Source organism: Zosterops lateralis (genome assembly GCF_965231275.1).
Source record: "Zosterops lateralis genome assembly, chromosome: 12".
Taxonomy (NCBI): Eukaryota; Metazoa; Chordata; class Aves; order Passeriformes; family Zosteropidae; genus Zosterops; species Zosterops lateralis.
In genome coordinates, this window is record NC_139772.1 from 4,779,099 (window position 1) to 4,807,087 (window position 27,989).

Below are 27,989 nucleotides of genomic sequence, written 5' to 3' on the forward strand. Positions count from 1 at the left end.
ACCCAGAAGAAGCAGAATGAGGAGTATAAGTGACACTGACAGGGCATCTTTCATTCTCAAATCACTCTAATTAATTAAGCCTTGCAGAAACTCAAAGACCTAAGTCTCAATCCTTTTTTACAGGACAGAACTGAAGTCCACATATGAAAAATTACTTTTCTAGAGTTATTAAGCTAGGAAATGTGACAAAAATCTATAAGCAGTCAGTTTTGCCATCAGCACTCAAAAGCCTTTGAACACTGCTGTGAAGAGGAAGTTCAAGAGAGCCTAGGAAACTTTCAGGTTTTTTTAAGTAAGATCTTCCTATGTTTTTCTATCCTATAATGGCTTCATCTTGTAGCCCTTGCTCATACACTACTTTCTTGGACAAGAATGATAATACTGATGTAGTCAACAGCTAAGAAAAATGGACTCTAATGCACAAAATCAGCCAGCATGGAACATTTGCCTTGTTCAGCCCTAGCAAGACCTTTCATGTTAGGAACATCTTAAAGCAGCCAGCACACCTGATCCAAAAAGGGAAAAATGAAGTTAGCCTTTTTGATGACAAAATTTCATCCCTGCTTTGCCACCGCCAGCCAGGGAACGTTCTGTACTCTCAGGAACCTGTCTTCCCATCAGCAAATACTATCCTCATTACATAAAGAAAATTAATGGCCAGCCCTAATGCCCAAGAGCCTGCTAAATGCAAGCTCTCTAGCTTGCAAAGGATTGCTCGAGTCTTTAGCAGGGAGGATCCTGCAGGAACGGGACAGGCTGGAGTTCCTGCAGGAGGAATGGGAAGACTGGAGTTCCTGCTGCAGGAATGGGACAGGCTGGAGCTTCAGCAGGAGGAATGGGACAGGCTGGAGATCCTGCAGGAGGAATGGGACAGGCTGGAGCTCCTGCAGGAGGAACGGGACAGGCTGGAGATCCTGCAGGAGGAATGGGACAGGCTGGAGCTCCTGCAGGAATCAGACAGGCTGGAGCTCCTGCAGGAGGAACGGGACAGGCTGGAGCTCCTGCAGGAGGAACGGGACAGGCTGGAGCTCCTGCAGGAACGGGTGCTGCCCTGGAGGGCTGTGGGTGCCAGCAATTGTTTATTTCTTGCTGAGCAACGGGAGCAGCTCCAGCAAGAGGGAAAAGGTCAGGCTCCCGCACCAAGGTCCCCCCAGCTCATTGCGGGGACGGATGACACGGGCTAGTGTTACACTTCAATGTTGACAGTGCTTATGTAAAATGGAGGTGCCTCTTGCTACATGCAAATCTGCAGAGATAAAAACAACACAGAGAGCAGACTCTGGAAAGGTTTTCTCCAGTGCAGCAGAACATTTTGTTCAAACGCTGCGTAACAAGGAACAGGAAGAGTTGCTGGCAATGTCCGACACACATGTTGGCCTGTCCTACAAAGCCCAGGTGCACCATGTATCCTGCAGCATCACCTGCTGGCATTTTGACCTTTAACTCACTATCTTCATGAAAATGAAGAGGGCATGGCATCCCAAAACTCAGCCATACCTATATTCTGCTTTTAATACAAGGAGGTGTCACTTACTTTATGGTATTCTGAAAATTATCTAAGGTTAACTAGCTGCTAACACAATTTTCCCTGCTAATCAGAGATGTACTTAAACCACCAGCTGAATCCACTGAAACCTTTTGGAACTATGCTCCTACCAGCAATATTTACCAATATGAAAAAGAAACTTACCTGAAAGGACTCTCTATAGAGAGTCCCAATCCAGGCAAAGGGCTGGGGCTGGGATGAGATTATGGAAACTTTTCTAAATCAGGGACTTCAAACTGCTCATGCTGCAGTAATCAAACTCTTCCTGACCTTCTGAAAGTTCTGTACAGAAAGACTAATGTGCTGCTCTCTAAAATAGATGCAAAACAGCAGCAGCAAACTTGCTCTCCACCATGTTTTCAGGTCACAGCATTTTTTGCATATTTCATTCTACCCAGTGCAAAATGCTGAAGTGCATCAACTCAGCTTCAGTTGCTTCTCTGAATGCAATTGCCTTGGTCAAAGCTCACTTTCTCACAGATTCCTTGCCACAGCCCAGAGAAATGGAGGGAAATATTACAGAATAAGCTCTTCTGATTCTCACTCAGTTAAGGTCTAAATAACACTTCATTTTTTGCCAACTCATATAAAAAGGATCCTGGTAAAATCACCATTATTTATTACACTGAGACTGGCACCTGTGAATCTATGGCCTGAATAAATACGCCCAGTGACATTCTCTGCCTCGAGCAGCTCGCAGTCTCGATGATTAAAAGCAAGGAGAGAAAGAGCAAGAAAACCAAGGTGATTTCCTTGAGGTCATATGGCAAGCCAAGAATAGTGTAGAACTGAGGTGTTCTGACTCTCAGGCCTGCGAGGATTGCAGGATTGCAATTGCTGGATCCTGGCACCCCAAGGAGAATCACCACTGGCAAGCACTGTGCCTGCAGCAACTCGAATGTTGATACCCTGTTGCTGTGCTTCCCCATCTCACCATCTCTGGCCACCACCATTTTCAGTCTACCCTGGGTTTTTCCACCACTGTCTGACACCTTGCTCCAGATCTCACTAACCCAGGCAAGAACCCCCCAAGGCTCAGGTCAGCACTGATAGAGTTCCAGAACTGACAGAGTTCAGCGGGTTCACCAAGCGGTGACGTGGGTTCAGCTGTTACTGATGCACGAGCTGGAACAACCACACACAGTTCCCACAGGCACAGGGTTTGTCCTTTGCTCAGGTACCACTGGGACAGTACCACTGCAAAGGGAAAGAATGCTGAAATAAACACAATTTTACAAGCATGAAACAGAGACAAAACCGCATTTCTGCTTGAGCCAAGAGAAGTGCAACGTGGACATGGGACAAGGCAGGGTCACAGGGTAGGCTCCTCAGTCACCTCTCTCACCATGACACTGGGCAGCTGCAACACTAATGCACTGAACAACTTGCTCCTGAAGCATATGATATATCTTATCCACATATATATATATCCACCTCCTTTGCACACAGCTGTCAACTGGGCTTCTGCTCTCTGATGTGCTCAACACTACTGCAAAGATATCCTTCCATAACCACAGGGGATGAGAGGATGGAACGGGAAGGATATTCTACACAAGGGAAAGGAAGAAAACTAAAACCATGAAATTCATGGTCTCCACTGACGACAAAACTGCATGCAAATGCAAGTGTGTGTGTGTGTCTCCAAAACCTGAAAGCAACTCAAGAATTGTGGCTTCCTTCTAAGCCTCCCTAAACAGGGAGGGAAGAGGTCATCCTTGGCGGACCTCCCCACTACCAAGCAAAGAAACTGAACTTTGTTTCTGCTGATGCCTTTCTTCCTCTCGAATCCCTGCCCAGCCCTTGGGTCTCTATAAGATGCAGGAACACAGCTGGTTGAGCCAAACCCAGCTCTACCTCATTCCTGCATTTGAGATGCCGTAAACCCAGCTAGAAAACGCAGAAGGCCAACTGTGGCTCCAGCTGCACTTTGCCTGGGCTAATGTGGTTACTCCTGTAATCAGACCTGTCCACAGGGGAGACATTTTTTGGCATGGCCAACGCTGATGCATTCCCCGAAACCCTCCATCCCTGCTTCCATTTCCTTTTGGCAAACGCTCCCATTCTTCAGGCCCCAGTTCCAGCACGAGCTTTACACTTCAGGTTGGCAAAACATCAGCTTTCATCCTGCACACAGCAACTGCTGTTCCGTATTTTTCATACCAGAGCCAAGTTGGGGTTTGTTTTTAATGTTGCTTTGGCTATGCGGAATTTCACTATGACTGCAGATACTCCGGCAGAAGCACAAGCCACTCCCTGCTTGCAAAGAGCACTGGTAGAGACAAAGCTGGTATCTTGGGTTGAAAATTCCAGGTGACATCTCCCCAGATTAAGAAATATTCTAAAATGTGTTGCCCATGAACATTTGGGTGTTTCGGGTTGATGTTTTTTTAACCGCACAAAAGTCACACATTTTTTTCCTCCTGATCTTGGGCAGGAGAAAAAAAAACCCTTCAAAACAGTTGATCAACACAATTGTCCCAGAGATACAGGAAAGGTTTGCCCTAACTGCAGGCTGGTGAGGAGGAAGTTTACAAACCTCCTGAGTTAATTAAATATCTTCTGCAGAATGAGTGAGAAAAACCTTCCCAGAGAGGCTGCTGGACTCACACAACAGGGCAAGAGCCAGACACCCTGCTCGAGCTACAGGACTTGAACAGCCTCTGACTCACTAGCAGAGGGAAGGTTCCAAATGTGTTCAGACACAACTGCCTCCTCCTCTTGCAGGACCTCACTGCTCCTTGCTGCAGCATATTTGGCCCTTTTCTCTCACATTCTGGCAAAACCCACAGTTTCCAGAGAGGTGTGAGTCTGACCTGCTCCTGTATTTGCAGCGTGACCCAAAGTCAGAAAAATCATGTCCAAATCAAAAAAATAAAAAAGAGCATACTAGAAAAAAAGCAGGAATATGTGTACCATACACATTCCAAGCTTTCTGAAGCCTTCAGTGGACTAACTGCATTGAGTGCAAAGGGGCAAAAAAGTAGAATTAAATAACTAAAGCACAGCAGACATCGTGTGACTGTGGATTCAACATGCAGCAAACACAGCACAGATGACATAAGGCACTGTGACATTCAGTGCCATCTAGGTGTGGTCCTTGCTGTGTGCTTTTCTGTGCAGAGACCTACAGTTACTGACTACATTATAAAATGCCTCTGACACCCAGCTGAACTGATCTAGGTTCCTAATTCCTTTTACCTTCATGCCCTTTATGTTCTACATGTGACTGTTGTGTCTGTGGAGCCTTAACATCCACCAGCTCTCAGCCCATGGTGGGAATAAATGATTTTGCCACTGCAGAGAAAAGACATTGTGTAGGAAAAAAAAAATAAATAAAAAAAAAAAGGAGCACGGGGAAATCTTATCGTGGTTGCACTTTGACCAGGTCTGGCAAAGTAAAAAGCTATGCACAAGGCCACTGTGGAGCACAGCCAGGCATACCTGCTGTGCAGAGCCCCCCCTGCTCTGGCACTGCACCCTTCAGATCCCACTCAGGCACAAGAGAGCTGGTCATCACCGGGAAAACAGGACGTGGCCCCATCTGCAAGGCTGCACAACAGATGCCAGTAATTTCAGGCACGTGAGAAGCCTGATGGGAAGAGCTCGCCACCTGAGAAACCACCTCAGACTGGGAGTGAGCAGCTACTATTGCTACAAACTGTAGTAACTGCTAACAAAAGATAACCTCAGAAAGATAATCTATCCCCCCCTTTTATTTTATGGGAAATTCCAGTAAGCTGAGGTAGCACCAAGCAGCACACAAAGCAATTATTTCTTCCCAGATATGCAAAATGGATTAAAAAGCCACGTCATCCCTTTTCCTTACTACTCTCTACTGCTGGCAGTGGACACCCTCAGCTTTTTCTGCTCTCCTCCCCGTTCACCAGTCAGCAAAACCTCCCAAATGGACGTTTACCCACCTGTTCCACTTTCTCCTCCTTGGCAAATGTATTATTTTGCTGATTTTCTAGCTCCTCAACACCATAAATGGCTTTGAATTTGGCTTCTCTCTTGTGCACCTGCATCATCAATGTCGTCAGCAAGAGAGATGTGCACGGCTCGAGGAACATGTTTGTGTCAGAAAGCTGCTGCAGAGCCTTAGGGAGAGCAGGGACTGGATGCTGATGTGATGCTTGCAAACATCTTAAAAGGGGACTTCAGAAAAGCAGGCTATTTCTATCTTCAGATCACTGGACTTTGGAGCACCGAATTTTCTGGTTTCTCACAGGGAGGTGCCCAATTTCAGAGCAGCATTTGCATCTGAAACAGTCTCATCACTTTGTTCTATGTTTTTATATTGCATCTTATTGTGCTACATCAGCACAAACCCCCAAACCTCCTGCAACTCTTCAGCCTACTAAAATGCCACCAGATCTCTGCAATTTCCTTGTTTTCCTTCTCCTTTGCACAAGTGCTGCGTGATGTGCAAGATTGAACAAAGACTCTCAGCTTTCTGATCCCAAGATTCACATCCTTGCTGAGAACCAGAGATCACTGGGGTGCTGCCAGAACCACTGCCCACCTCATGTTCAGAATCACTCACACCATCCCTGCTGTTCTTGATGGATCTTCCCTCTGGTCACACAGCCTAACCCAGTATTCCCATCTTAAATAAAACAGTAAAGAGCACCAGAGACCAGGCAATGGGGAATAGCTGCAATGCAATGGCTCCTGAATAAAGAGAGAGGAATGAAGGACATACTTGCTTTTGGATACTTTTTTCTAATTTTAAAACCATCAGTGTTCTGGGAAAAAAAAGACAAGGAGCTGTGACAGACAAGATAAACATGAGGCTTACAGCAAGAGCTAGAGCAGATGATACAGGCTGTGACACTTGCAATATACTGTTTTACAGTTATCTTTGGGTATTAGCAGCAGTTTTATAATTCCCTAATGCATTATGTATACTGTAATGTAAGGACAAAACTGTACAAGAAATGAAAGAGAAATTTAGTACCACATCTAGATCCCCTTTGCTCCTTCAGGGTCATGGAGGTCTTCTGACACCAAGAGTTCTCATAACATCCAGAATGCAGAACTGGGCCCCATGGCAGCAGCTTAACAAGGCACTTAGCACGTGTCATCTCCCAGAGTTAGGTTTTCACACCCAATGCATCATGCAAGGAGGATAATTACACTCCTGGGGAAAGCCTACCAGTCTTGTCCTGTCTCCACAAGAGATCTCCTAAAACCAGATTTTTCTGCAGCCAGAAACCTGAACAACAGAATGATTTTGGTGCATCTCTATATTATGACAGTTATAGATGAGAAGTTGTGATCTGGTGAAATTTTTGGTCACCATGACCTCCAAATCCTGAATTGCAAAGAATTAGTCATAAGGTCAGCCCTGGAATAATGCGGAGGAGCAATTCACCAGCACAAAACCCGAGGATCCCTCTTGGCCAGCAGCTCAGCATTCCTGAGAAAAAACATATTCCAGCAATTGTATCTGCTCCTCTTCAGAGCTCAGACCTAAGCACACAATAACAAGCTGACCTGTTTATTCAGTTGTTTTTGACACCCCTCTATCTTCAGACCTAATATTAGTTTGAACAGGATAGCATCCAAGTCTAGAGGGGAAAATTTAGAGCTGGTCCTGACTTAGCTAAAGCAAGATAGAAAATAACTATCTAGTTTCTACTCCAATTTCACCACTAGGCCATTAATTGGCTTGAGTTCTGCCTCCTTAAAAAAGGCAGTTTTGGCAATGCAGGAGGCAGCTATGGGTGCACAAAGCCTGTGTGCCTATGGCTGGATGAGCAGCTCAGAGCAGCAGCTCAGATCCAAGCTGGCATCCCAGCATGTTGTAGAGAGCCTCCTTGGGTTGGACAAAGTGCTGTGCTGACATGGGTATGAGGCATCCAGATTTGAAGTGATTCATGTGAAGCCAACACTCAGCTGCCACTGCTGTAGATGCACCTTCTGGGAGGAACCTGCTCCAGTGGCCCCCCAGAAAGAGTGAGGTATTTTCCCAGTGCAAAGGTAATGAAAGATTAAAAACAACAAAAAAAATCTAGCCACTCCACCTGTTCCAGTTCTTAAAACATTACCAGCCATTTCATAAAATGAATAGGAGAAAAAACTTTCTGTCAACATCTCGCCTGTTTTTCATCTATTCATTTCCACCTCCCAAGTGAGATCTGTGCCTTTCTGCTGTGGCAGCACAGCTACCTCTAGCAAAATGAGATCCCAGAAACAGAAAACAAGGCCAAGAATTTTCAAGTGACTTCTGATAACAGATGGCCTGAGACTGTCAAACTTCTGCTGGAAAATGAGAGCGGCAACAGACTTCATGTGCTCATGAAGATATCTCAAGCCAAAAAGAAAGTAAAAAAACCCCAAAAGACAAAAAAGACATGCCCCCCAACTTAACTACAAAAAACAAATGTTATGGAAATAAAAGGATGTAAGTACAACAAGATTTCCATTATGCTGCTCCTGAATTTGCAAAGAGGTGGTTTTATCAATCACCAGATGAACAGCAGGCAAATACAGCTGCATTTCATGTTACCTTTCATATAGAAAAGAAGAATAACCATGCCAGCAAACATCAACTTCACCATGAGAAGAGTCATCAAAAACTGAAAAATGGTCTCACTATGTTCACCAGAAAGCTCAAACGGGTACCAGTCTCACTCCTTGGCAACACAGATCCATTTATATAGCCCTTGGATGCCACATCTGCTCCCTACAGAGTACAAAGTCTGGCCTGGAACAGCATCATGATGCAGAGGAAAGGCAGGATATCTTAAAAGCCTCTTCATGGTCTTTCTGTAACTGGTACCAAACATTTCAGAGGAAGAGTACAACCACCAGTAAAAAACTTGTGTGCTACCTTTTAGCTGTCCAAGAATAAACCTGCCTGTCCAAAACTTTTGTGTCATCAAAGCCCACAATGCTCCCAAAGCCCTGAGGCTTTGAAAAGCAAAACTTAATTCCACAGCTTTGGTTCCCATCTTTATATTATTGACTTGCACATAGACACAAAAGGAAGAAGAAAAAAAAAAAAAAAAGCCACCATTGGCCTAATTGTATCATAATTATTTATTGTTTTACCTCAAGTAAAAGAAAATGAAAATTTCTCTGTTCTGTGAAAATACCTCAGTGTTTCAGCTAAAGAAAGCAAAGGAACAGCCAAGAGAGTTATAGTTTTGTGTGCTGGGTAACCACCAAGGAGAGGTCTGAAGTCCAGAACTACCCCTCCAAAGAACTGCTGAGTTCTTCAAAGAGAATTTTCACTATGCAGTAGAGCACAGGGCTATGGAATTGTCACAGGGTACCAAACCTTCCTCTCTCAGATCATAAATTAGGTCACTAAACACACTGGCCCTTTTAACTATATCCAATATGATTTTTTTCCAGATCTCACAGTTTTAAGGCAAGATTTACTGAGATTTAAGGCTGTAAATTTCTTTAATGCCATCATTTAAATTCTATATAACCCCCACTCCTGTATCAGCACTATTTTTAATCATTACCATGGTGACAAAGCCGTAAAGGTGCTTTACACAAGGAAGGCTTTACCACACTTTCAAGAACAGTTGCTCTTAACTTAATATTTTGCAGTTTTAAATTTCAAAAAGTAACTCACTCTGAATGTTCACCATTTGATACAAAAACTGATGCTCACCCATGTATACTTCATAAAAAATATTCAATACTAATGAACAAGAAATTCATAACCTGGTCACAATAAAGACCAGAGAGCATGTCACCATTCAGGTCAAGAATGACTTTATTTGACAGTCAATCCCTTTGCAATTAATAGGGCTGCTTGTGCATGGAAGTATCTGTTTCCTGAAGACACAGATAGAACAATCCCTATGAGAACCAGGGAAGTATTAATCCAAAATTAAAGTTTTTGAATGAAGGCCAACATCGCTTGTTTTAGTATTCAATGCAAAATGTTTGCAAATCCCAAATGACAACATTGTTCCAGTTTCCTAATTCATGGGATTCAAAACATGGAGTCTGGGTTGAAAATGAATTTTAAAACAAAAGGTGGTGTGAGTGTTGACTGTGAGTCAGGGGTGGGTATGTATGAGCTGCACGAGCACAGGCAGCAGGATGGGGAGGGGGCTGCTCCCCTCAGCTCAGCACTGCTGACTCCATGTGCCTGCTCTGGGGCCTCACAGGCTCTCAGCAACCTCCTACCATCCCAAATAAACCCTGCACTGCGAGAGGACAAGTGTAGTGAGGGTGGAGAGAGGACCAGATGATGTTCAAAGGTCCCTTCCAACCTAAACAATCCCACAATTAACACATTTGCACTGTCCCTGTTAAGAGATGTGTAAACTCCCTAAGCAAGCAGCAGTGCTCATTAGGGGACACACAGGCACTGGTTAAAAGCATCAGTGGGAAAGACAAGGTACAGGCAAGCCTTTCTAGAAGATCCAGGTCAGAGGCACACAAAGCTCAGTTTGAGTCATGCTTCATGCTTTCCTGCAGACCTGGCTCTGTTCTTTCTGTATTGTGTCAATTCAGGACATTCCCCCAAAGGCTGTCAACTGACATGTTTGACTGCTGCATCATCCAGCTGACCAGAAAACACTCACCCCACAATGAGGGCAGTGTTCAGGGCTTACTATCAAGCACAATAAAAAATGCAATGTGCCCTGCATGAACTTAGGTGAATTCCCACTAAAAATGTAAAACTATACCTGTACTCTGCACCATGAGAGAAGACCTAGATAAGCAACAAAGTAGATGGATGCTGGCTGGGAAAATACCACGAGTATGCATTTGCTTATTTGCATGTATCCCAAAATTACTGGTCCCAGTATCCCTCAAAGCCAAGTTTAGTTGTATTCATCCCTTACAGAAGTGGTTGGTTACCACTGTTTGTGCCCTGGCTCCAGAGAGGGCAATGAACTGCATGTGTTACTCTCTTTTCTATACCCACAGAAAGTGTTGTTATCTTTATTGATACACTGTTATGACTTATCAGCTTCCACATACCAAAGATTATGTATCATGGTTTCAATCCAACCTCCTTGGTTGAGAGGAACTTTCCTTACATAATGGATTAATGATTTATGTTGTTAACATGTTCTGTTTATTCTCTGGACAAAGACAGTTTGGCTTAGCTACAACCCGAAGGAAATCAGGATTTCTAAAAATAGGCTGAGGTGGCCAATAATCCTGTAGGAGTTGTGATACTTACTGATATCCAGATTAAATGAGGAATTATGAGTAACCCTTAGTGGGAGGGCTCAAAATGGAAAACCCAAAGAGAAGATGACTACATAAGGAACACTCACGCTGTCCCTATATCCCTGCTGACTTCAATGAGCACAGTATTCAAGGGAAAAGACACAACTAAAAAGCTGTGTAACCACCTTGACAGCTAGTTAGTTTGATGACACATAAAACCTCTTGGAGCTGGATCTAAAACATGGATAATTACATGCTTGGTTCTCTTTTATTTCTGTTAATCTCTACCATCTCTTTTATTATTCTCTGAGTCGCAGGAAGAAATTATTCTTGATTTCTATTTCCGTGTTTGTCTCTAGAACAAAAATAATTTCCAGGGTGCTGGTTGGCAAATTGAATTCCCACAGCATGTTAAACCTTAAAACTGCACCATATCAAAGCTTTCTCACAGACCTCAGCACCTTCCTGCAACACCAAAATATGTGCCTAAACCTAAAGAGCTTTTCCAAATATTTGAGACACAGCTATTCACTGTTCCTACCCATTTCCCATGCAGCTCAGGGTACATGCAGCATCTGACTCCCAAGGCTTCAAGCACAGGAAAGAGTCAGAAGGACACTGACAGAATATGACTCTGCTCTCATAATTGTAATTTAAGAGGGGGCAATCCCCACTGCTGGAAATTCTCAGAATATCAGTTTTCTGTCTGTACAGTGGATTCCTCCAGCTTTGCTTGGGCAGAGCAGGAGAAAATTAAAACTTAAATCTAGTGCCAAGTACACTGGGGCTCTGGGTTCAGCTGGATTCCCTAAATGCTCCCACCACACAAGTACAAACAATAGCAAGATCATCTCTGTTGAATGTTTTCCCCTGAACAACTGTTACAGCTATCTGCACCGGTCTGCATCTGTGTTCTACATCCCACAGAAATGTTTTGACCTATTATTTGTAAGACCACTGGACAAATATATCATTCATCAGCACAACCACCCAATTATAATACAGCTGCGGTGATCTCCCTGCCAGCTGGTGCTTTGTGTAAATGCCCCATTCCAGAAGAATAGGTTTCCTGTTTTTTGTGGGTTCCCTCACTACCTGCTTAATCACCAAACCATACAAATTATGGAGTGAGAAGAACTTTGGCACCTGGCTCTTAAAGTTATAGGCTGCAGTGGCAGTAAAGTGATAAACTTCACTAAGGTAGACACACAACTGCATTCCCTCACTTCCTTTCTGCACTGACAGCTTGTCCTGCTTCTTCAGCCCACTGGGATCTCACTTCATCTGCCAAAGAGCAGAAAGTTACCAGGTGCTCTTTCTCTGAACTATTAAGCAACAAAAAGCAAAAACTAAATTGCCTCCATTTTAGCAAAGAGGAATTTCTTAATGCCAAGTACCTGGGCAGTGACTAAACCCTGTCACTATTCTTATGGGAAAACACTATTTGCTATTCTTGGTAAGGGGAAGGGCTTTCAAATCAAGATAATGTTTCACTTGTTTTTCAGAAACAAATTTAATGGGGGTGGGGAGGGAAGCAGGGAAGCAAAAATAAATCCTACTTTGCACCAAGTTAAATTACTCAGAGTTTCCCAAAACGAGAGGCTTGGGTCAGAAGCACTGGAAAGTTTAAGAAATACTCCTTTAAAAACAACTCCCACAGAGCAAAGCTCCTTCTCCATGACTGAAAGGCATGTAAAAGCAAGCCAGGTCACTCTGTCTACCCTGGTTTGCTTGCTTTCTTTTCCTTTCTTTTTTAAGAATTTATATGGTGAGTTGAATGGTAGGGCCATGTTTCATCTTTACCGTATTTTACTTTGTGTTTTCCAGAGTTGCACCTCCCAACTCCAATTCTCCCCTCACTGCAGAAACAAAGTGGGCATGAGCCACCAGCACATTGGTACCACAACCATCCTGGCTGGGAGTGAGGTAGAAAAAGAAATTCCATCATTTCTATCCATGTTTTCTCTGATCATCCCTGCCTGCCAAAGCAGGAGAGAAAATAATGGCCACATGGAGATACTCCCTCTGCATGCTTTAAGTGCTTTGTTATCCTCAGGACAGGAGCTGCAAAGAAATCAAGGTTGGCTGGGTATTGTGTTAATGATACTGTCAAGAGGCCAAAATAAAGTGCTACACCACAACCCAGCCTCCTGCTATCAGCACTACTGTCCCACTCTCGTTTGGGCAATCAGGGAAACAGGCTGCAGAATATGCCAGTGCTCTGGGAAAGGAGATCTCAACACTTGGCTTCTGCTGATAAGAACCTGGGACGGCTCAGAACACGATTCTGCCAGACACTGATGGCTGCACAAAGCACACCAACACTGTAGCTTTGCCACACAACTATTTTGCAACTATCAAATACACCTACAACAAAACCAGTTTGGTGGGAGGGATTTCTGTATATTTTTCCATGCGGTTGCTGTCAGCAGGCTGAAATCTTGATAAGCTGCACAGCCAACTTGGCTGACTTCACTGAAACCCTGCTGAAGACAAGTCCTGAGCTGGAAAGATACTGCTTGTGTTTCCCACTGCAAGGCAAGGGAGGACAATCATATTCAGCATCTGGTCAAAACTTGTTTCCAGCTGCATCAAAGATCCATAGAGATTCCATCCAAAGGTCAGCAGCTACTGTTTTTGATGAGGAATGTGCTGCTTTTTAGAGACAATGTTGTCACTGTGATGCACTTTCCCTACTCAGGGCAATCAGTCCATTGCTCCCACTGAAAATAGGAAGGGACTTGAGGTCTCTGAAATGGAAACTGCCTTTAATTCCAAATCAGCCTAAAATATAAACATAGACTGATGCCTAACTGATTGATGATACACAAACAGTAAACAACTCTAAAAGACACCCTTTCTCCCTAGCTTCTCAGAAATATAAAAACCAACCAAACAAAAAACCTCAAAATACCCCAAGAGCCCAGAGGATGTGAGGAGGTGAACTCACTGTAGCATATTACACTTCACAGAAAAAACTAAAACCATCCAATCTCTGTCCTGTTTAAATGTGAATTACCTGCCTATCTACTCTTCAAAGCCAGGCACATGTTGATAAAGCTGGGCTGTGCAACAAGTTAATTTGTCCACTTCATTTGTGACACAGACAGGTTAAAAGTGCAGACATGTTCTGATTTAGGGCTTCTGCAAGAAAAGACTTTATCCATTCAGGGCTTTGACACTGAACAAACAGAGAATTCTAAAAAGTACTTTTGGAGGCAGAGAATGAAGGAGATGAAGTACAGAACTTACCTTCCACTGCAAAGAATGGAACCACTGATCCCTCAGGTAACTGTTTGCAGCCTGCAAAAAAGTAAAGTTACAGACTCATTAGTTTCTACCAGTGCTTCAGGTCACTCAGGTACTTTATATTATAACCAGTTTTATTATTTTCACAGAAAGCAGTAACACAAAGACCTTGCTGCATAATGAAATACTGAACCAAAACCTTATTAACCTCCTATGAAATGCTGTCCAGCCCAAAGACTGTGAAAAATCCTCCGTGAATTCAATCAGGTGTGGGTCAAATCTTTAATACCTCTGGGGAATTTGCTATTAATCACTTATAGCAGAGTAGGAAGATGGGCTGACATTTTAATAGGAGAGGTGGGTTTTTTTTCCCATACTCTGGTTTCTTTTCTTGCCCTGCTCCTCAGCTGGCCCCAAAGCAATTCAAATAATGCCTTAGCTCTTTCAGTGATATTAGGACAGTGAAAAGCACACACAGACGTGCAGATACACGCACAGACTGTTTGCAGCAATGGCATAAATGTTGCAATAATCACTCCCAGCCATCACCCATTTTTGTCTGTATCAAGCACAGCTGCCAGGAATTCCCAGTGTGAAGCCAGGTCGTAGCCAATGAAGGAACAGTTCAACACTCTCAAAGGTCAAAAGGCTTGGTATTAAAAAATATAAAAGCATGTACAGTGACGTAGATATGCATGCCTTAACAAGGTGACATAAGTCTGAAGTATTTGAGTGGGTAGAGAGATGCCCTTTGGCTTTTCCAGCTCCACCTCGACGCTGCCAACGGGCAATTTTTACTCACGTTTCAAAATGTTTTAACAAAAACAGTGAAAATTACAGGTTAGCCTATAAATCCATGTTAAAAAAGTGTGATTCTTTGCCAGTCAAAAAGCACATACTTCTTGCAAATTAAAGGTCGCTTATCAAGTTTCACTCCCCAACATCTTTTCAGGTAAATACTCAAAATCCACACTACAGAATGTATTTAATCTCCCAACACTCATTCAGTTCACTGATAATGGCAGGAATACCAGAAGTAAAAATGCTGTATGGTTACCAAAAATGTGTTTAATCTCAAGGTCAGCTACTAATGGTTCAATGACATGAATTTGGACTGATTACTCTGAATTAAAAGGAGTAATACCCTTCTGTATATGTATTACATATTATTTGTATCTTAATGAGAATCAATTGCTCCTCCAGTAGATGGTGAGGCAATAATCTTGGCTGACCACACAATTTATCAAAAACTTTCCATTTCAAGAAGAATGCTGACATATCAGAGTATGAAACTGCTACAAATGTAAACAAACTTCCTTTTCTATTATCTTCTCTTTGCATGCAATGGAAAATAATAACATTTGGAGTGCAGATCTTCAGGATATTTTGGTCAGCCAATATTTAATGACTTTTCATTATTTACACAGTATTTTATGTATACGTGGGCATTATGACACAAGACAGACTTTCTACCTGTATGTTATGGAACTGAATTTCAATTCAATATACTTTATATTATGTTTTAATACAATGAAAAGGTCAAAAAACAATTTGCCACCAAAAGGCACAAGAATATTTTTAACATCATTTTAAAAACATAAAGAAATTACTCTTAGATATTTCTTATCTTTGGCCAGAGAGAAAGCTCTAAAACCTCAACAGACTTCTTTGAAAATTTTAACTTAAAATTGAACCTTTCTTCTTTTTCTCGTTTTAAGGAGACACCTGGTTCATGCAGGAGAACAAAAATCTCCTTTCCAAACTCTAGCATCAAAGCCCTCTAAAGAATAAGTAAAACTGAAGGTTTTTGTAGGCTTCATGTACACTAAGCAATTGTACCAATAATACTGCAAGGTACACATCCAATACATCCTCTAAAAAATTAAGAGGACTGAGTTTATAGGAACTAAACAGACTAAGATATTGTTATTTAAATCAATAAAATCAGAACTATTCTAGGGGAAGGAAGTACTTCACTCAAAGAGGCAAAAATTCAACCTGATTCGGTCCCTGGTCTGAAAGTAAGAGCAAATGCTGAAGCTCTAAACTGAGATCTCTTAATTATTCTCCTACTTTAATGATGTCAGTAGCATAAGAGACCATGTCAGAACATAAGAGACCACTGCAAATAATTAGAGAATATTATATGTAGATAGATTGTGGAAGTGACTGGAGCCCTAACTATTGGTGAGGCATCATGGAGAGGAGGAGGAACAAGTGGTCTGCAAATACTGGGGGAGAAAAGAAATGAAGAATGCTGCAGGACACAAAACCAAAAGTGGCAAAGGAAAGACTTGTACTTTATGGCAGCAATATACAAATAAAAGCATTTAAAAAGTAAAATTAGCAAAGTGACTGGGTTTCAAGTGTGGGACCGAGCACTGTCTACACACAGAGTTAGTTATTGTAGAGAAGTGATCAAGCAAACTGGCACCTGGGTCTAGGTTAGGAGTCTGAACCACTCTAAACACTCAAGAGCTTGGGCTGCTATTCAAGACCACTTCCCCAGGAAAATCAAGACAAAGAAGACAAAGTGAACAGAAAACAGAACAACAAACCTTTAGAGAATCCCCACAGTTGTACTAGTGATCAGGACTCAGTGGCAAGAGAAGCTTGGATGGCCAATGGCCACTCCAGCAGTGCTCTTTACACCGTGTTCAGCACAGACTGAGTGCTCCACCCCAAGCAACCTTATCCTGAGGGAGCTGTCTGACACCAGCATCCCCCATCTCTCCCAGGCTGCAGGGGCTAATCCTCCCAGTGCACCCTTCCTGCCACCTGACTCCAGCAAAACCACAGCACTGTGCAGGAAACGCTGGATCTTTCACAAAGGAAAACAAACATCTCACTCTTGCACAGCATCCCCTTGGTCTTCCCTCCTCATTTTCAGGCTTACAACTGAGAAGGCACTACAGGGAGCATTTCTTCCTTACCAAAGGAACAGTGAGTTAGTTCATAGCATGCCAGGATGAAAAAAGAACCACCAGGCTCTTGTGGGTGCTCAGCTGCCCAGCCAACTCTGCAGGCACTGACTTACTCGAGCATTCAGGTTACTCTGAGTAACATTTCTGAACTTTAAGCAACGAGCAGCAAGGTGTAAAGCACTGGAGGTAACCACAATTCATTTGTGGGGCTGCACACCAACATTTACAGTTTTATCTGATGTGCACTGACAGAACCTAGGCTTTCTGCACTGAAGTCATCACTTCCTGGGAACTGACACCTACAGTTCTTTACCGCAGCTAAGAGCATAGTTTACTATATTTGTTCGGCTCTAGGGTACAATAAAAAGGAGAAAATGAGACAGAAAAGACTTTAAACCAGGCTTTCCTTGGGCATTCTGACCACACAGAGAAGATTTTTCTTACTTTCAGCCTTGCCCTTGCAGTGAGTCCAGTTCTGCTCCACTGTTTTGACAGCTACTTTACCAACTTAAAAAAAATTCATCTGGAAATGTTTTGTCTGCTTTTGTCACAAATAGTGAGACAGGACTGAAGTACAATGAAGATTTTATAATTCTTCATTGTACTTCAATACAGTTTTCATACCTATAGAGGTATGTAAAATAATAATTTAGGCCCTTCATGCGTTTAGTATATTTAGGCCCCAATTCTGCAAATAATTTGTTCTCAAATGCAGTGGCTTTAACGGGGTAGTGGATGACACACGGTCCAACTGAACTTCCTACACAGTCAAGACCTCACACTGTTTTTGTACAACCACAACATAGTAGAAAAATACTTTAGAAAACAGGAAAATGTGGGTGCAAAACTCTTAAAAGGCTCAGAAAGATTAAACTACTTGTAGCTTATTTATTATTACAATGAGGAAGAAGAATATCTACTTTAAGAACATCTACTGTTGGCAGTATTTTTTTTAAGATTAACTGATCCTGGAACTGTGTTCTGAAGGATTTTCTATTCTTATTTTTGGGGTGTAAAGGTTCAGTCAGAAAGGAAAAGCCACTTGGGATCAGCTGCAGTACAAACTTTACTCATAGGATTAAACTCTCTTGCTTTAAAAAGACAGCTCACAGGAGAAAAACTGTGCAAGAGATTAAATGCCTGCATATGCAAAGCTTTGGTCAACATGAATAAATTTGTATCTCTGTTGCAAAAGGAAGTATTTGCTCTGCACCCCAGCTACTTCATTTCTTAGTCAATGAGTAGGAATACAAGTTTATTATTCAAAAGCAGTGAATGTTTTAAAGGCAGATTTTTATTTTGTTTACAAAAATAGGAAACTGAACACTTGCTTCATGCCAGTGTTACAGCCCCTGCCATAATTTGTACCCAGAACTAAATAGGAACCTGCATATTGCTGAGAAACAGAACACCTGAAACAGCAAGAAACACAGCACTCTAAAAATTATGGTGAAGACCTCTGCCATTTCTTTTAACAGTAAATTAGCACCATGACATCCCTTGCTACTGGCATGTGTGTTATGTAGAAGGATACAAGAACAGGCTTGCCCATGTGGCAAACTGTTCCCAAGTTTCTCCTTGCAAAAGCGTCCTTCACACGTACTCTTTTAGGGGATTTTGCCATCTGAAAAGATGTGGCAATAAGTGGGATTTGATGGCCCAGATTTTGGCTTTGACTCTTCACTAGTTTATTCTGTGATTGTCTCTCTCCCTCTCTTGTTTTCTGGTCAGCAGGATCGGGGGGCAGGGTTTGCTGTGGGTTTTTTTCCAGCTGATATTCACTACTGGGATCCATAAAACAGCACAGGCTCCTCTGCCCCTATTTATTATCAGCCACAGGAACAGTGGAGTGTCCCAGGGCTGCAGGAAGCCAAGCCCCATGGCAAGCACACAGCAGTGCAAAACCTTCATATTGCTGATGCAAATCCCAGCATTGCACCTCTGACTTGGGCAGAGCTGCAAGGGAAACCTGCCACCCTTCTGGCTTAACCCAGGGTACACACACAGAGTTGCTGTGAATTGCTAGAAATGGCCTTTTCCTCCTTTAAAACATTCCCTGCCTCTGCTGGGCTGTGGTCCTTGTATGACCTCTCCACACTGGCAGCATTGGCTGGACTGGCACTTCAAACAAAAGGCAGGTTCTCCAAGGAGACTAAAATAAAATATTACTGAAAACCCAGTGGAAACATTTACCGTGGGGACTCCCTGGCACAAACAGCGTGGTCAAGCACCGAGCTGAACGTGTGTGACTGTTGTGCTTGTCAAGGCTTCCTGCTCTGTTTGTTTTTCCTTCTGACTACACTCCATTGCCAAGAAATGAATAAAACAACACGAGCGACAGGGATGGAAGTGGTGGCTTTAAGGCTAAAAGAAAGGACACCACAGGAAAGCAAGGCAGTACTGCCATGAGTGAAATACCAAAACCTTTTTCCTGGGACTTTTCCTACATCTGGTGCTCAGCAGCTCATGAAATTATACTGTAAGGTGGTTGGTTTCTTTTTTTTTTTTTTTTTTTAAAATCTCTTTCAAAAGGTTCTTCCAGTTATTTCACTATCAAGGTTAGCATCCCCCTCAATCATCCACACAACACCATAATCACACCTTGTGCTTTACAAATTGAAAGCAGAATAGCAGAAGCCTAGCCCAGCTCAAGGAGGCCCTGCTATTCCTAATACTAAAGAGCTCACACTTCATCAAAAGCTGAATTTAGCTCCTACTTTCTGGCCTCAAGAGCTTGTGGCCTATAAACCAGCTTCAACAACACCTTCCTTCACACCTGCTATCCCAACTGGATAGCAAGAAGAGGGATAGAATAAGAAGATAGACAGAGGGAAGAAAAAAATTCTGAGATTTTGGCTGCTGCTGAGGGAAAGGACCACATCATTTGGCAGGGGGAAAGAAAACACAAGCCCTCAGCATGTCTAGAAAAATGACAGTCCATGATTCCCAGAAATCTGACTGTCCATGACTCCCACATGGGACAGTGGGAATCCCCAAATACCAGGCAGTGAAACACTCAGATAAGCTGTGCTTATTCAACAAACACTGAGTGAGAAGAACTCCACACATGAAAATGCCTTTTAAATGTGAACCCAGCCCAGATTAAGCTTCTGCTGCCTGGAAACAAGGACTCCCCCTGAAACCCAGGTAGACACGTCCTGTTACATTGATCCCATTTCCTAAGAGGAGCTGCATCACCTCCAGCACTGCCTGTCAGATTTCATGTGTTAAAATAGGTTGGGATGGGTCAGTGTTGCCATGGGAGGGCTTTGGGATGATGTAAGGAAAGGTAATGGCACTCTTCCCTCTCTGACTCATTACTGTGCACTAATAAGTCAAAAATAGACCCTGGTGACAGCAGACAGAGGGGATGAAAACTTGAACATGGACAGAGGCTCTCCTGTGGCATCTCACACAGAATTGTTTAGGTTAGAAAATACCTCTAAGATCAAATCCAATGTCTAACCCAGCACTGCCAAGCTCATCACTAAGCCATGTCCCCAGGTCTACATCTACATCTTTTAAACACTTCCAGAGGTGGTGACTCAATCACTTCCCTGGGCAGTCTATGCCCTGAGAGCACTTTTGGTGAAGAATTTTTTCCTAATAGCCAAACCAAACCTCCACAGCCTTTTCCTCACCCACTAACCAGGTCACCTTGTCACAGGAGGAGGTCAGGTTGGTCAAGCAGGACCAGCCTTTCATAAATCCGTGCTGCCTTTGGTGAAGAAGAAATTGGAATCTAAAATTTTCTCAAAAATAAAAAAAAAAAGGGAAAGCCTGTGATTCAAAGTACTAAACTGCTTCATTTTATGTCAAATCATGTCAATAATATCTCATAGTATTAAAGAATTTACAATGAAGCATGTGCAAAAGCATAGACCAAAATATAAAATTTATATTAATCAGATGAAATAAATTTGGGGTAGTCAAAACAGTTGACTTAGATGTTTTTACATAAATACACACACACTTTATTTAAAGGCTTTGGAAAAAAAATAAGAATACTGACTTCATCAAAATTGCACTTCAGAAGAAACAGTACTGGGAACATGTTTTGGACTAGTTTGACTTGTTCCACTATCATACACTTCCTGATACTAGAGCTGGACATTGCATCAGAGCTGCTGCTCAGATTAGCAGGGCAGAATGATTTCATGAAAAATTGGAAGTCACCATTTCCCAGAGATGTATTGAAGCACCTCGAAAATCTGGAAATAACTGAACTATGCAAGGGCTACTTTCTCTGCTCCTCAGTTGAAGTATCTTTTGGATACCTCTACTGTGTTACACATACTAGAGTTTTTCTGCTGAACTCAACTACGTCATAAATCCAGCTTTTTCAACTCTATTTCTTAAGCAGACTAAACATAACTTTGAGAACTGTTTTGGATTTGTGAATACACATTACAACTGTATAAGGGAAATCTAATTTTATACTCCCTCCAATCTGACCACATCTGATGAATCAAGATACTACCAAGGACCAAGTCATATCAAAAACATTTTTTTAAAGTTTTTATTTTGACTTATGTTGAAATTCCCATAGTTATAATGTAATCTGATCCAGAGTGCTCAGCCAGGTAGCAATAAACTGAAGTCCAGCTCACTCCACTTCTTTATGAGTTCCTATGAGGTTACATAAAGACACCAATCTCTTTGAAGAAAATACCAAAGTATTCATGCTAAGATGTTACTGTTTTACAAACATAATTATTTATGCATTTCTTTTGTTGGTTTTTTCTTCTTCTTTTTTTTTTTTTTTTTCCTTTTAAAGAGACAAATGTAAGGCTGCTCCAAATTATAGCCTGCCTACACCCTACCAATTTCCTTTCCTTCAGCAGGAAGCTGTGGGTTCAAGCTTTATCTTATATTCCATTAAGCAGACCCAAAAAGGCAGCTGCCATAAACTAGGGAATAAACACTTGGAAACAGAATTTGGAAAGGCAGGTGTAACTACTCCATCTGTTGAAATACATATAAACATAAATTCTAGCACCACTAGGGAAATTTAGGGAAAAAGCAGAATCAAAATTATCACGAGAAAATCAACCAACTTGGGAAATTTAGACAACTTTCTGTCTAATTAATTCCATTAATGCATTAGGCAAGGAACATTTCAACAATAATGAGGACCCTAATCTAGCTGCTGGGAAGTCATGGCTTGTCTTTGCAGTCCTACCTGGATGAAATACATTTACACCATAGTCATGGCTGTATAATCAGCTGAAAAAGTAAAATCCCAAAAGGTAACAAATAAACTAATCTTCAAAACAATGTTGAGAAACACGAGAGAGAACCATGCAAGAGTTAAGCTGAAGCCTGTTTGGTATTTTTAAGTTATGACCTTTCAAAGTTCTTTGGGGCCATGGAGCTTTTCCTACTTAGTCCAGAGTATTGCCGAAGCTCAGTGCTGTGGAGTGCTTTTCTGTCATTAAAACTTGCAGTGACCTAAGGGAGCCTATAAAGCCTCACAAGTGGATGAAGAAATCTGGAATAATGTAAACAGTGTCTTCTGTTTGAAAACAACACTTCAGAGAACCAGCATATATAGACATCCATACAAATACACTGAAATATTTCAGTGAAGATTGAGTATCTTTTAAAAATAGCTATCTGTCAGTTCCAGTGCAAGTTCTGGGTTTCCTATATGAATTCAAGGACAAAACTTTTAACTTTTTTCATGCAGGAGTAGGACCATTTGTAAAAATACAATCATTCCCATTTCAGTGTGCCTTTACACAGAGCACCACTTTGCTGCACAAATTCAGCAAGAAGATTTAATCCCTGTGGCCCAAAATTTCCATTCTGACTGTAAAACACCACAAAGAGTTTCAGAGCTATCACCCTGAGCAAATTTTCTGGTGGTTAGATAATTTAACACCACCAAGCTCTTTGCCTTTTCTGAGTCCATCTAATTAAAATTTCATGCACAGGAAACAGCAAGAAGTTGAAGGAGATTCACAGGCAGAGAGAAAGAAAGTTGTACTTTTATGTTTACTGTACCTGCAGTAGGACAGTACCCCCCGGGATTGTGAGCTGTAAACAGTACTTAGGGGCATTCTCCCAGGACAGCAGTTGAACATCTTCAATAGCACTGTAGGAAATGGAGTTTTCCATGTACCCAGTTGGCTGCAAGAAAACAAAGGAGAAGGGAAAAAATGTTTACTTAGCCATCACAACTTTCACAGTTTCAAAATAAGAACAGCACTATGAAAATTACTCTTGGTGTTGAAAGTATCTGCAAAAATCTAATTGAGAAGCAAAATTCCTGCCCAGGTCATTCAAGAGAGAGACCCATCCAGCCACCTTCCTCCAACTCGTTCAAGTGTTAAGATCACCCACATAAAAACAAACCCAGGCCAGTCCAAGGTGCCTGAAATACACAAATGTCGACCTGTCTTGGATCCAAAAATCAATGGAACTTAATTCCAGGTTGAACTGAGCTATGAAGGGCTCTGTCCATGCACATGCTCTCAATGCATGAAGAAGCATCTCAATCACACAGACAGATCAGCACTATCCTATGGCAAGATTGCTTTACTCCACACATCCTCATTCTTTTCTCCAGCTGCAATTTTGTTCAACCACATCATCATAGATCCAGACTCCTCCATCTGACAGTGGTGCTTGGGGCCCCAAAGACACAGCCCTCAAGTTTCAGACTCAAGCAAAAGCAAAGCAACCAATGTACTCATCTTGGCCTATAGGTAAGTACTGGTTTCCTGCAGAGAGTGCTGATGGTTTAAAATCAAAGTCACAATTAAAACATAAATAAGTAACCGCATTTTGCAGTTAAATATACAATACAAACTGATAGTTGCAGGAAAACAAACTTAAACATGAAACTCCTTGTTAGTATCCCTGTAATTCTTAGGCATTACAGAAATACAATTGTCTCAGAGATAGGCTGAAATAAATGTATCTGTGCAAGCACACATGAAATTATATTTTAAACTAAGTAAATACACAGTGCTATAGCTGTGTATGTATTAAGTATATGTACATACACTGCACTTTATGCAAGTAATTTTTAAAGTAATTGAATATTTAACAGAGGTCCTCCAAAGACATAATTTACTTTGCTGTGCTACAGTGTTAGTGAGATGATCAGTATTGCTGTGACAGAGAAACTATTTTCATACAAAAATAATTAATCCCACCTCATGGATAAACCATAGACCTGACCGTGTCTTTCAAGAGAATAGAGCTCATTTCATTTATGAATTATTTTCTCACTATTACTGATTTACATATAACTTCAACTTCTCAAACTCACTCCCACTGTGCCCAATATATAAGTTATTTTTAACTGACAGTCTCATAATAATGAAGGCAAGGGAAAAACCACATCTATTTCAGGGTCAAACGGGGCCAACTAAAATCACAACACAGGATTCCTGGGGGCGAGTGTGAAATAAGCAAATTGCATTTGGAACGTCTCTACTTCTAATTGGTACAACCTTCTCCCATAAGTTAAGTGGGTGGTGCATCTGGAAGCCGTACTTTGGAGTTATACACTCCATACATGTTTCTGAGCCCATAAACGTCATCCACCAAAAATGCAGTGACAGCCCTGTCACCCACCTTTGCTGCTACAAGAATTCAGCTGCCTTTTCAGCAAGAAAAACCCAGCGAGCCACAGAACTCAACCTCAATGTCTTTTTCCCTCCTGGTTGTTGCAGCAGTGCTCATTTCGCACCAGCCTTGGGTGAAAACAATTTTCACTGTCTCTTTAACGAAAACCTTGTTATGCAGGAAGTATGATAAACTTCTGCTTATTCATTTACCCACAATATTGTTCTACACTAGTGACTGGAATCCCAGTGGCTTAATGCTGATACTGTACGTCATGCATTGCCTACTGGAGAGTAATTATCTCGTTCTCACAGGAAGCCAAAGGCCCAAGATCCTTTGGTAATCAGCATTACAACACTCAGGGAAAAATATCAAAACAGCCAACGTAAAATCTAATATGCTCAGGGGGTGAAGTTATCAAAAACATGCTCTGAAAGACCAGAGAAGGGAGAAATCCAGACCTGGTTAATGCAAATATAAAATGAAATGAATCAAAGCAATTTAAATTTCTCTTTTAAGAAGGTGCTGACTGCCCTTAATACCCTCCATTAACTTCAAAGACGATTTGAGGAATTCTCACAGAATCTCTACCCAAGAGAAGCTTCTCCTATACCTTAAATCATCCATTTAAACAGCATTAAAGACAACTGAGCCAGTTCAACCACAGCTCTGTAGCCAGACATGAGTGACTTCATCCCAGGCACACACCTCTTCTCACAAGACAGTCCTTTTCCTTAAGGAGAATGGAGAAGCAGATTTCTGCAGTTTGCCAAGGATGGGAAGACTAACTAAACCATAAAATGGAATTATGCAGACGGTCAATCAATCTAAATGAAAGCCAATGAGGTACTTTATGTAGCATCCATATGATCCCACGTCCTCACCTTCTATCTTGCCATACTACGCACATACAGTTGTTTGCAGTCTTACTCAAAAAATGAGCAGCCCAAATATATTCAATCCCTGCAAGCATCATCACATGCATTGCTTCTGCTTTCACTAAAAACATCATGTTCTAAGAAGTGAGACATTTTCAGTTCTGAAAATGCCAGTTACAGGCAGCTTCACCTCTGTTTCACAACTGAGAGAATCAAAAGCACAGTGATTTATCACTGTATTAGCATTCCTTAAAATTGTGCTGTCCAACACTGAGCACCACGTTCCCACATCAGGGCTGGGCAGAAATGCCCTGAAGAAGCACCAAAACAGAGCTGTCATCAAACCTGAGTCTTCCCAGAGCTGACAGAGTTGTGGCACTCCTCACAGAGACCACGGCACTCACAAGGGGAAGGTCAGCCCCACACAAAGGTGTCCTTTCCCCAACCTCTCCACACACACAGATGCAAGGACAGAGCCCTGCTCCTCAGCAGTGTTTTCCCAAGACCAAGCACAGTTCAGCCATTTATCAGGAAATGGCCTGAGGTAAAACCACAGCCTGAGTCACTGGTTTCTCTTAAGACACAGGTTATTTTGGCATTCAGGTATGTGAACGTCAATCACAGTGAATCATTGTGGTTGATAAATGAGCAGTGCAAGTGCTGCACGTCCATGTTGCAGATGGTCTTGCTTGCAACCACCCTCCAGAAGCTGCATCCTCACCCCCAGCTCTCTCCATGGGAAAGTCAAATTGGAACAACACACAAGGCCAGAAGTGTGGATTCAGAGGTTTGAAAACACCTAAAATGAGACAGATCCTCAGTGGTCACCACGAAGCATCTAGCATCAATACTAGTCTTAAGCACCATTCCCACCTCCATCCACCCACTTTGTCTCTGCCCATACTAATATTTGTCTGGCTGTGGCATCAGGCAGATCAGGAAACCCATCCAGCTTTTGCCAAATTACTGCTGAGCTCCTTCAGCCCTATTTCTAACATGAAACAGAAAACACTATGTTAACATAATTTAGGAGCAACATATAGAGGAGCTGAGAACCTCAATACTTCAGTTTAATTATTGGTATCAGACAGTCTAAAGACACAGCATTTTGAGCAGCAATATGTCAAGTTCAGTTGAAAATGTCTTTTATTAAAGAAAACAGTAACTCTTATTTTTATAGTTGTCATTTTTGAAAGGAGATTTGTATTTCCTGGCAAAGTCTGAAATCTATGAAATGAAGATAGATAATGGACTTTTCTACCTCACTCTACAAAATTAATCCCTGACTTAAGAAAGTTTGGCCAGAGAATCTACATATGTCAGCTTAGAGATTTACAGTTACAGTTTGAACTTCTGGCTGTTTGCTGTTGAACATGTTCGGAAAAAACTGTAAGAGATTCATAAATGAAAATGCAATTTATTACAACAAACAAAAACCCCACAAGGAAACATTTTTCTCTTCCCATTAGCCTTTAGCCCTCTAACAAAACATGCAACTTCTCCGCTGGGAAATCAGGTATGTTTTAACCTCAGTGAGAACTTGGTCTTTTTTCAGTTCCAGAAAGATTTATTAATCATACAGCTCTGAAACTTTGCACCAGAATAGGCACACACCAAAACCTACTACAAATCAAATCTTAGGGGAATCCAGTGCTCCCAAAACTGGAAGAACATGTAGGCTCCTGCATAAGCCTGGTTTTCTCTTCTGTTTCTGGGAAAAGTCGGCGGCAGCAAACTACTCAATAATGCAAAAATCTGCCCACTTGCTTCCATGGGAAATTCTAAAAGGGAAAGAATAAACATGACGTCCATTGTTAATATGAGGCTTGTATGCACTTACTCATATAATAATGCACTAAATCTTCAGCTGCATATTTTCCAAAGAAAGCATCTAGAAATGATGAATTCTACAAATAGAGATGGTTATTTGCATTAAAACATATTTAGACTGACAACTCCCACCAACACAACAACAACGGAGAATGATTTTCCCAATTAAATACTCCAGATGGTGGGGGGAAATGGGGCTATTCCAGACCCTTTCTCTTCTGCTGTCAGGTGCTTATTTCTCTCTTGGCTGCTCTTAAGAATGAGTCGTGCTCCTGCTATAGCCCAGGATGCTGAGTGTGCTGTACCACATTTAAGTTTTCCATACCCTAAATAAGATTCAGACCTGCTAAATCACACATAGCTCCCTATAAGGAGCTGATTGCTCTCAAAACTTTGATGGGGGTGGAGACTATTCATTGATACTGAAGGGTAATGGACTTTGAAACTGCTGAAAACAATGGCTGATCTGAAATAAATCTCTGTTAGAAGACATCCATGGCTCCAGAGAACGTCCTTGCAAATACAGATATTTCAGATAAGGGCAATTAACATCTTTGCTCATTAACTACAGAACCTACCAGAAGACATTTATCAAATTCAGCAATTAGTAGTACTATGCCATAATATGCAGTACAGTACAATTTGTCTCTATTCTTGACATGGAAGAATTTACTGCCATGCTCACTTGCCATAATGACTTGAGAGAGTCAATGCTAATCTCGCAGAGATTAACCTGAAAACAGAACAGACCAAAAGACTAACACAGCAAGGAGACACCCAACTCTGGCCCACAACTACCCAAAGGTATTTCTAAGCTTTCTTGGAACAACA

At 41.9% G+C, this 27,989-nt stretch overlaps 1 protein-coding gene across 1 annotated transcript in view; it reads right to left on the bottom strand.

Annotated features, from left to right (window-relative positions):
• Positions 1-27,989, bottom strand: part of CMIP (c-Maf inducing protein) — a 131,084-nt gene that overhangs the window by 38,810 nt on the left and 64,285 nt on the right. Inside the window, exons 2-3 of the mRNA XM_083869987.1 lie at positions 22,879-23,004; positions 13,952-14,002 (exon numbers count right to left, since the gene is read on the bottom strand). Of these exons, the coding sequence (XP_083726113.1) occupies positions 13,952-14,002; positions 22,879-23,004 (177 nt within the window). The remainder of the gene's footprint in view (positions 1-13,951; positions 14,003-22,878; positions 23,005-27,989) is intronic.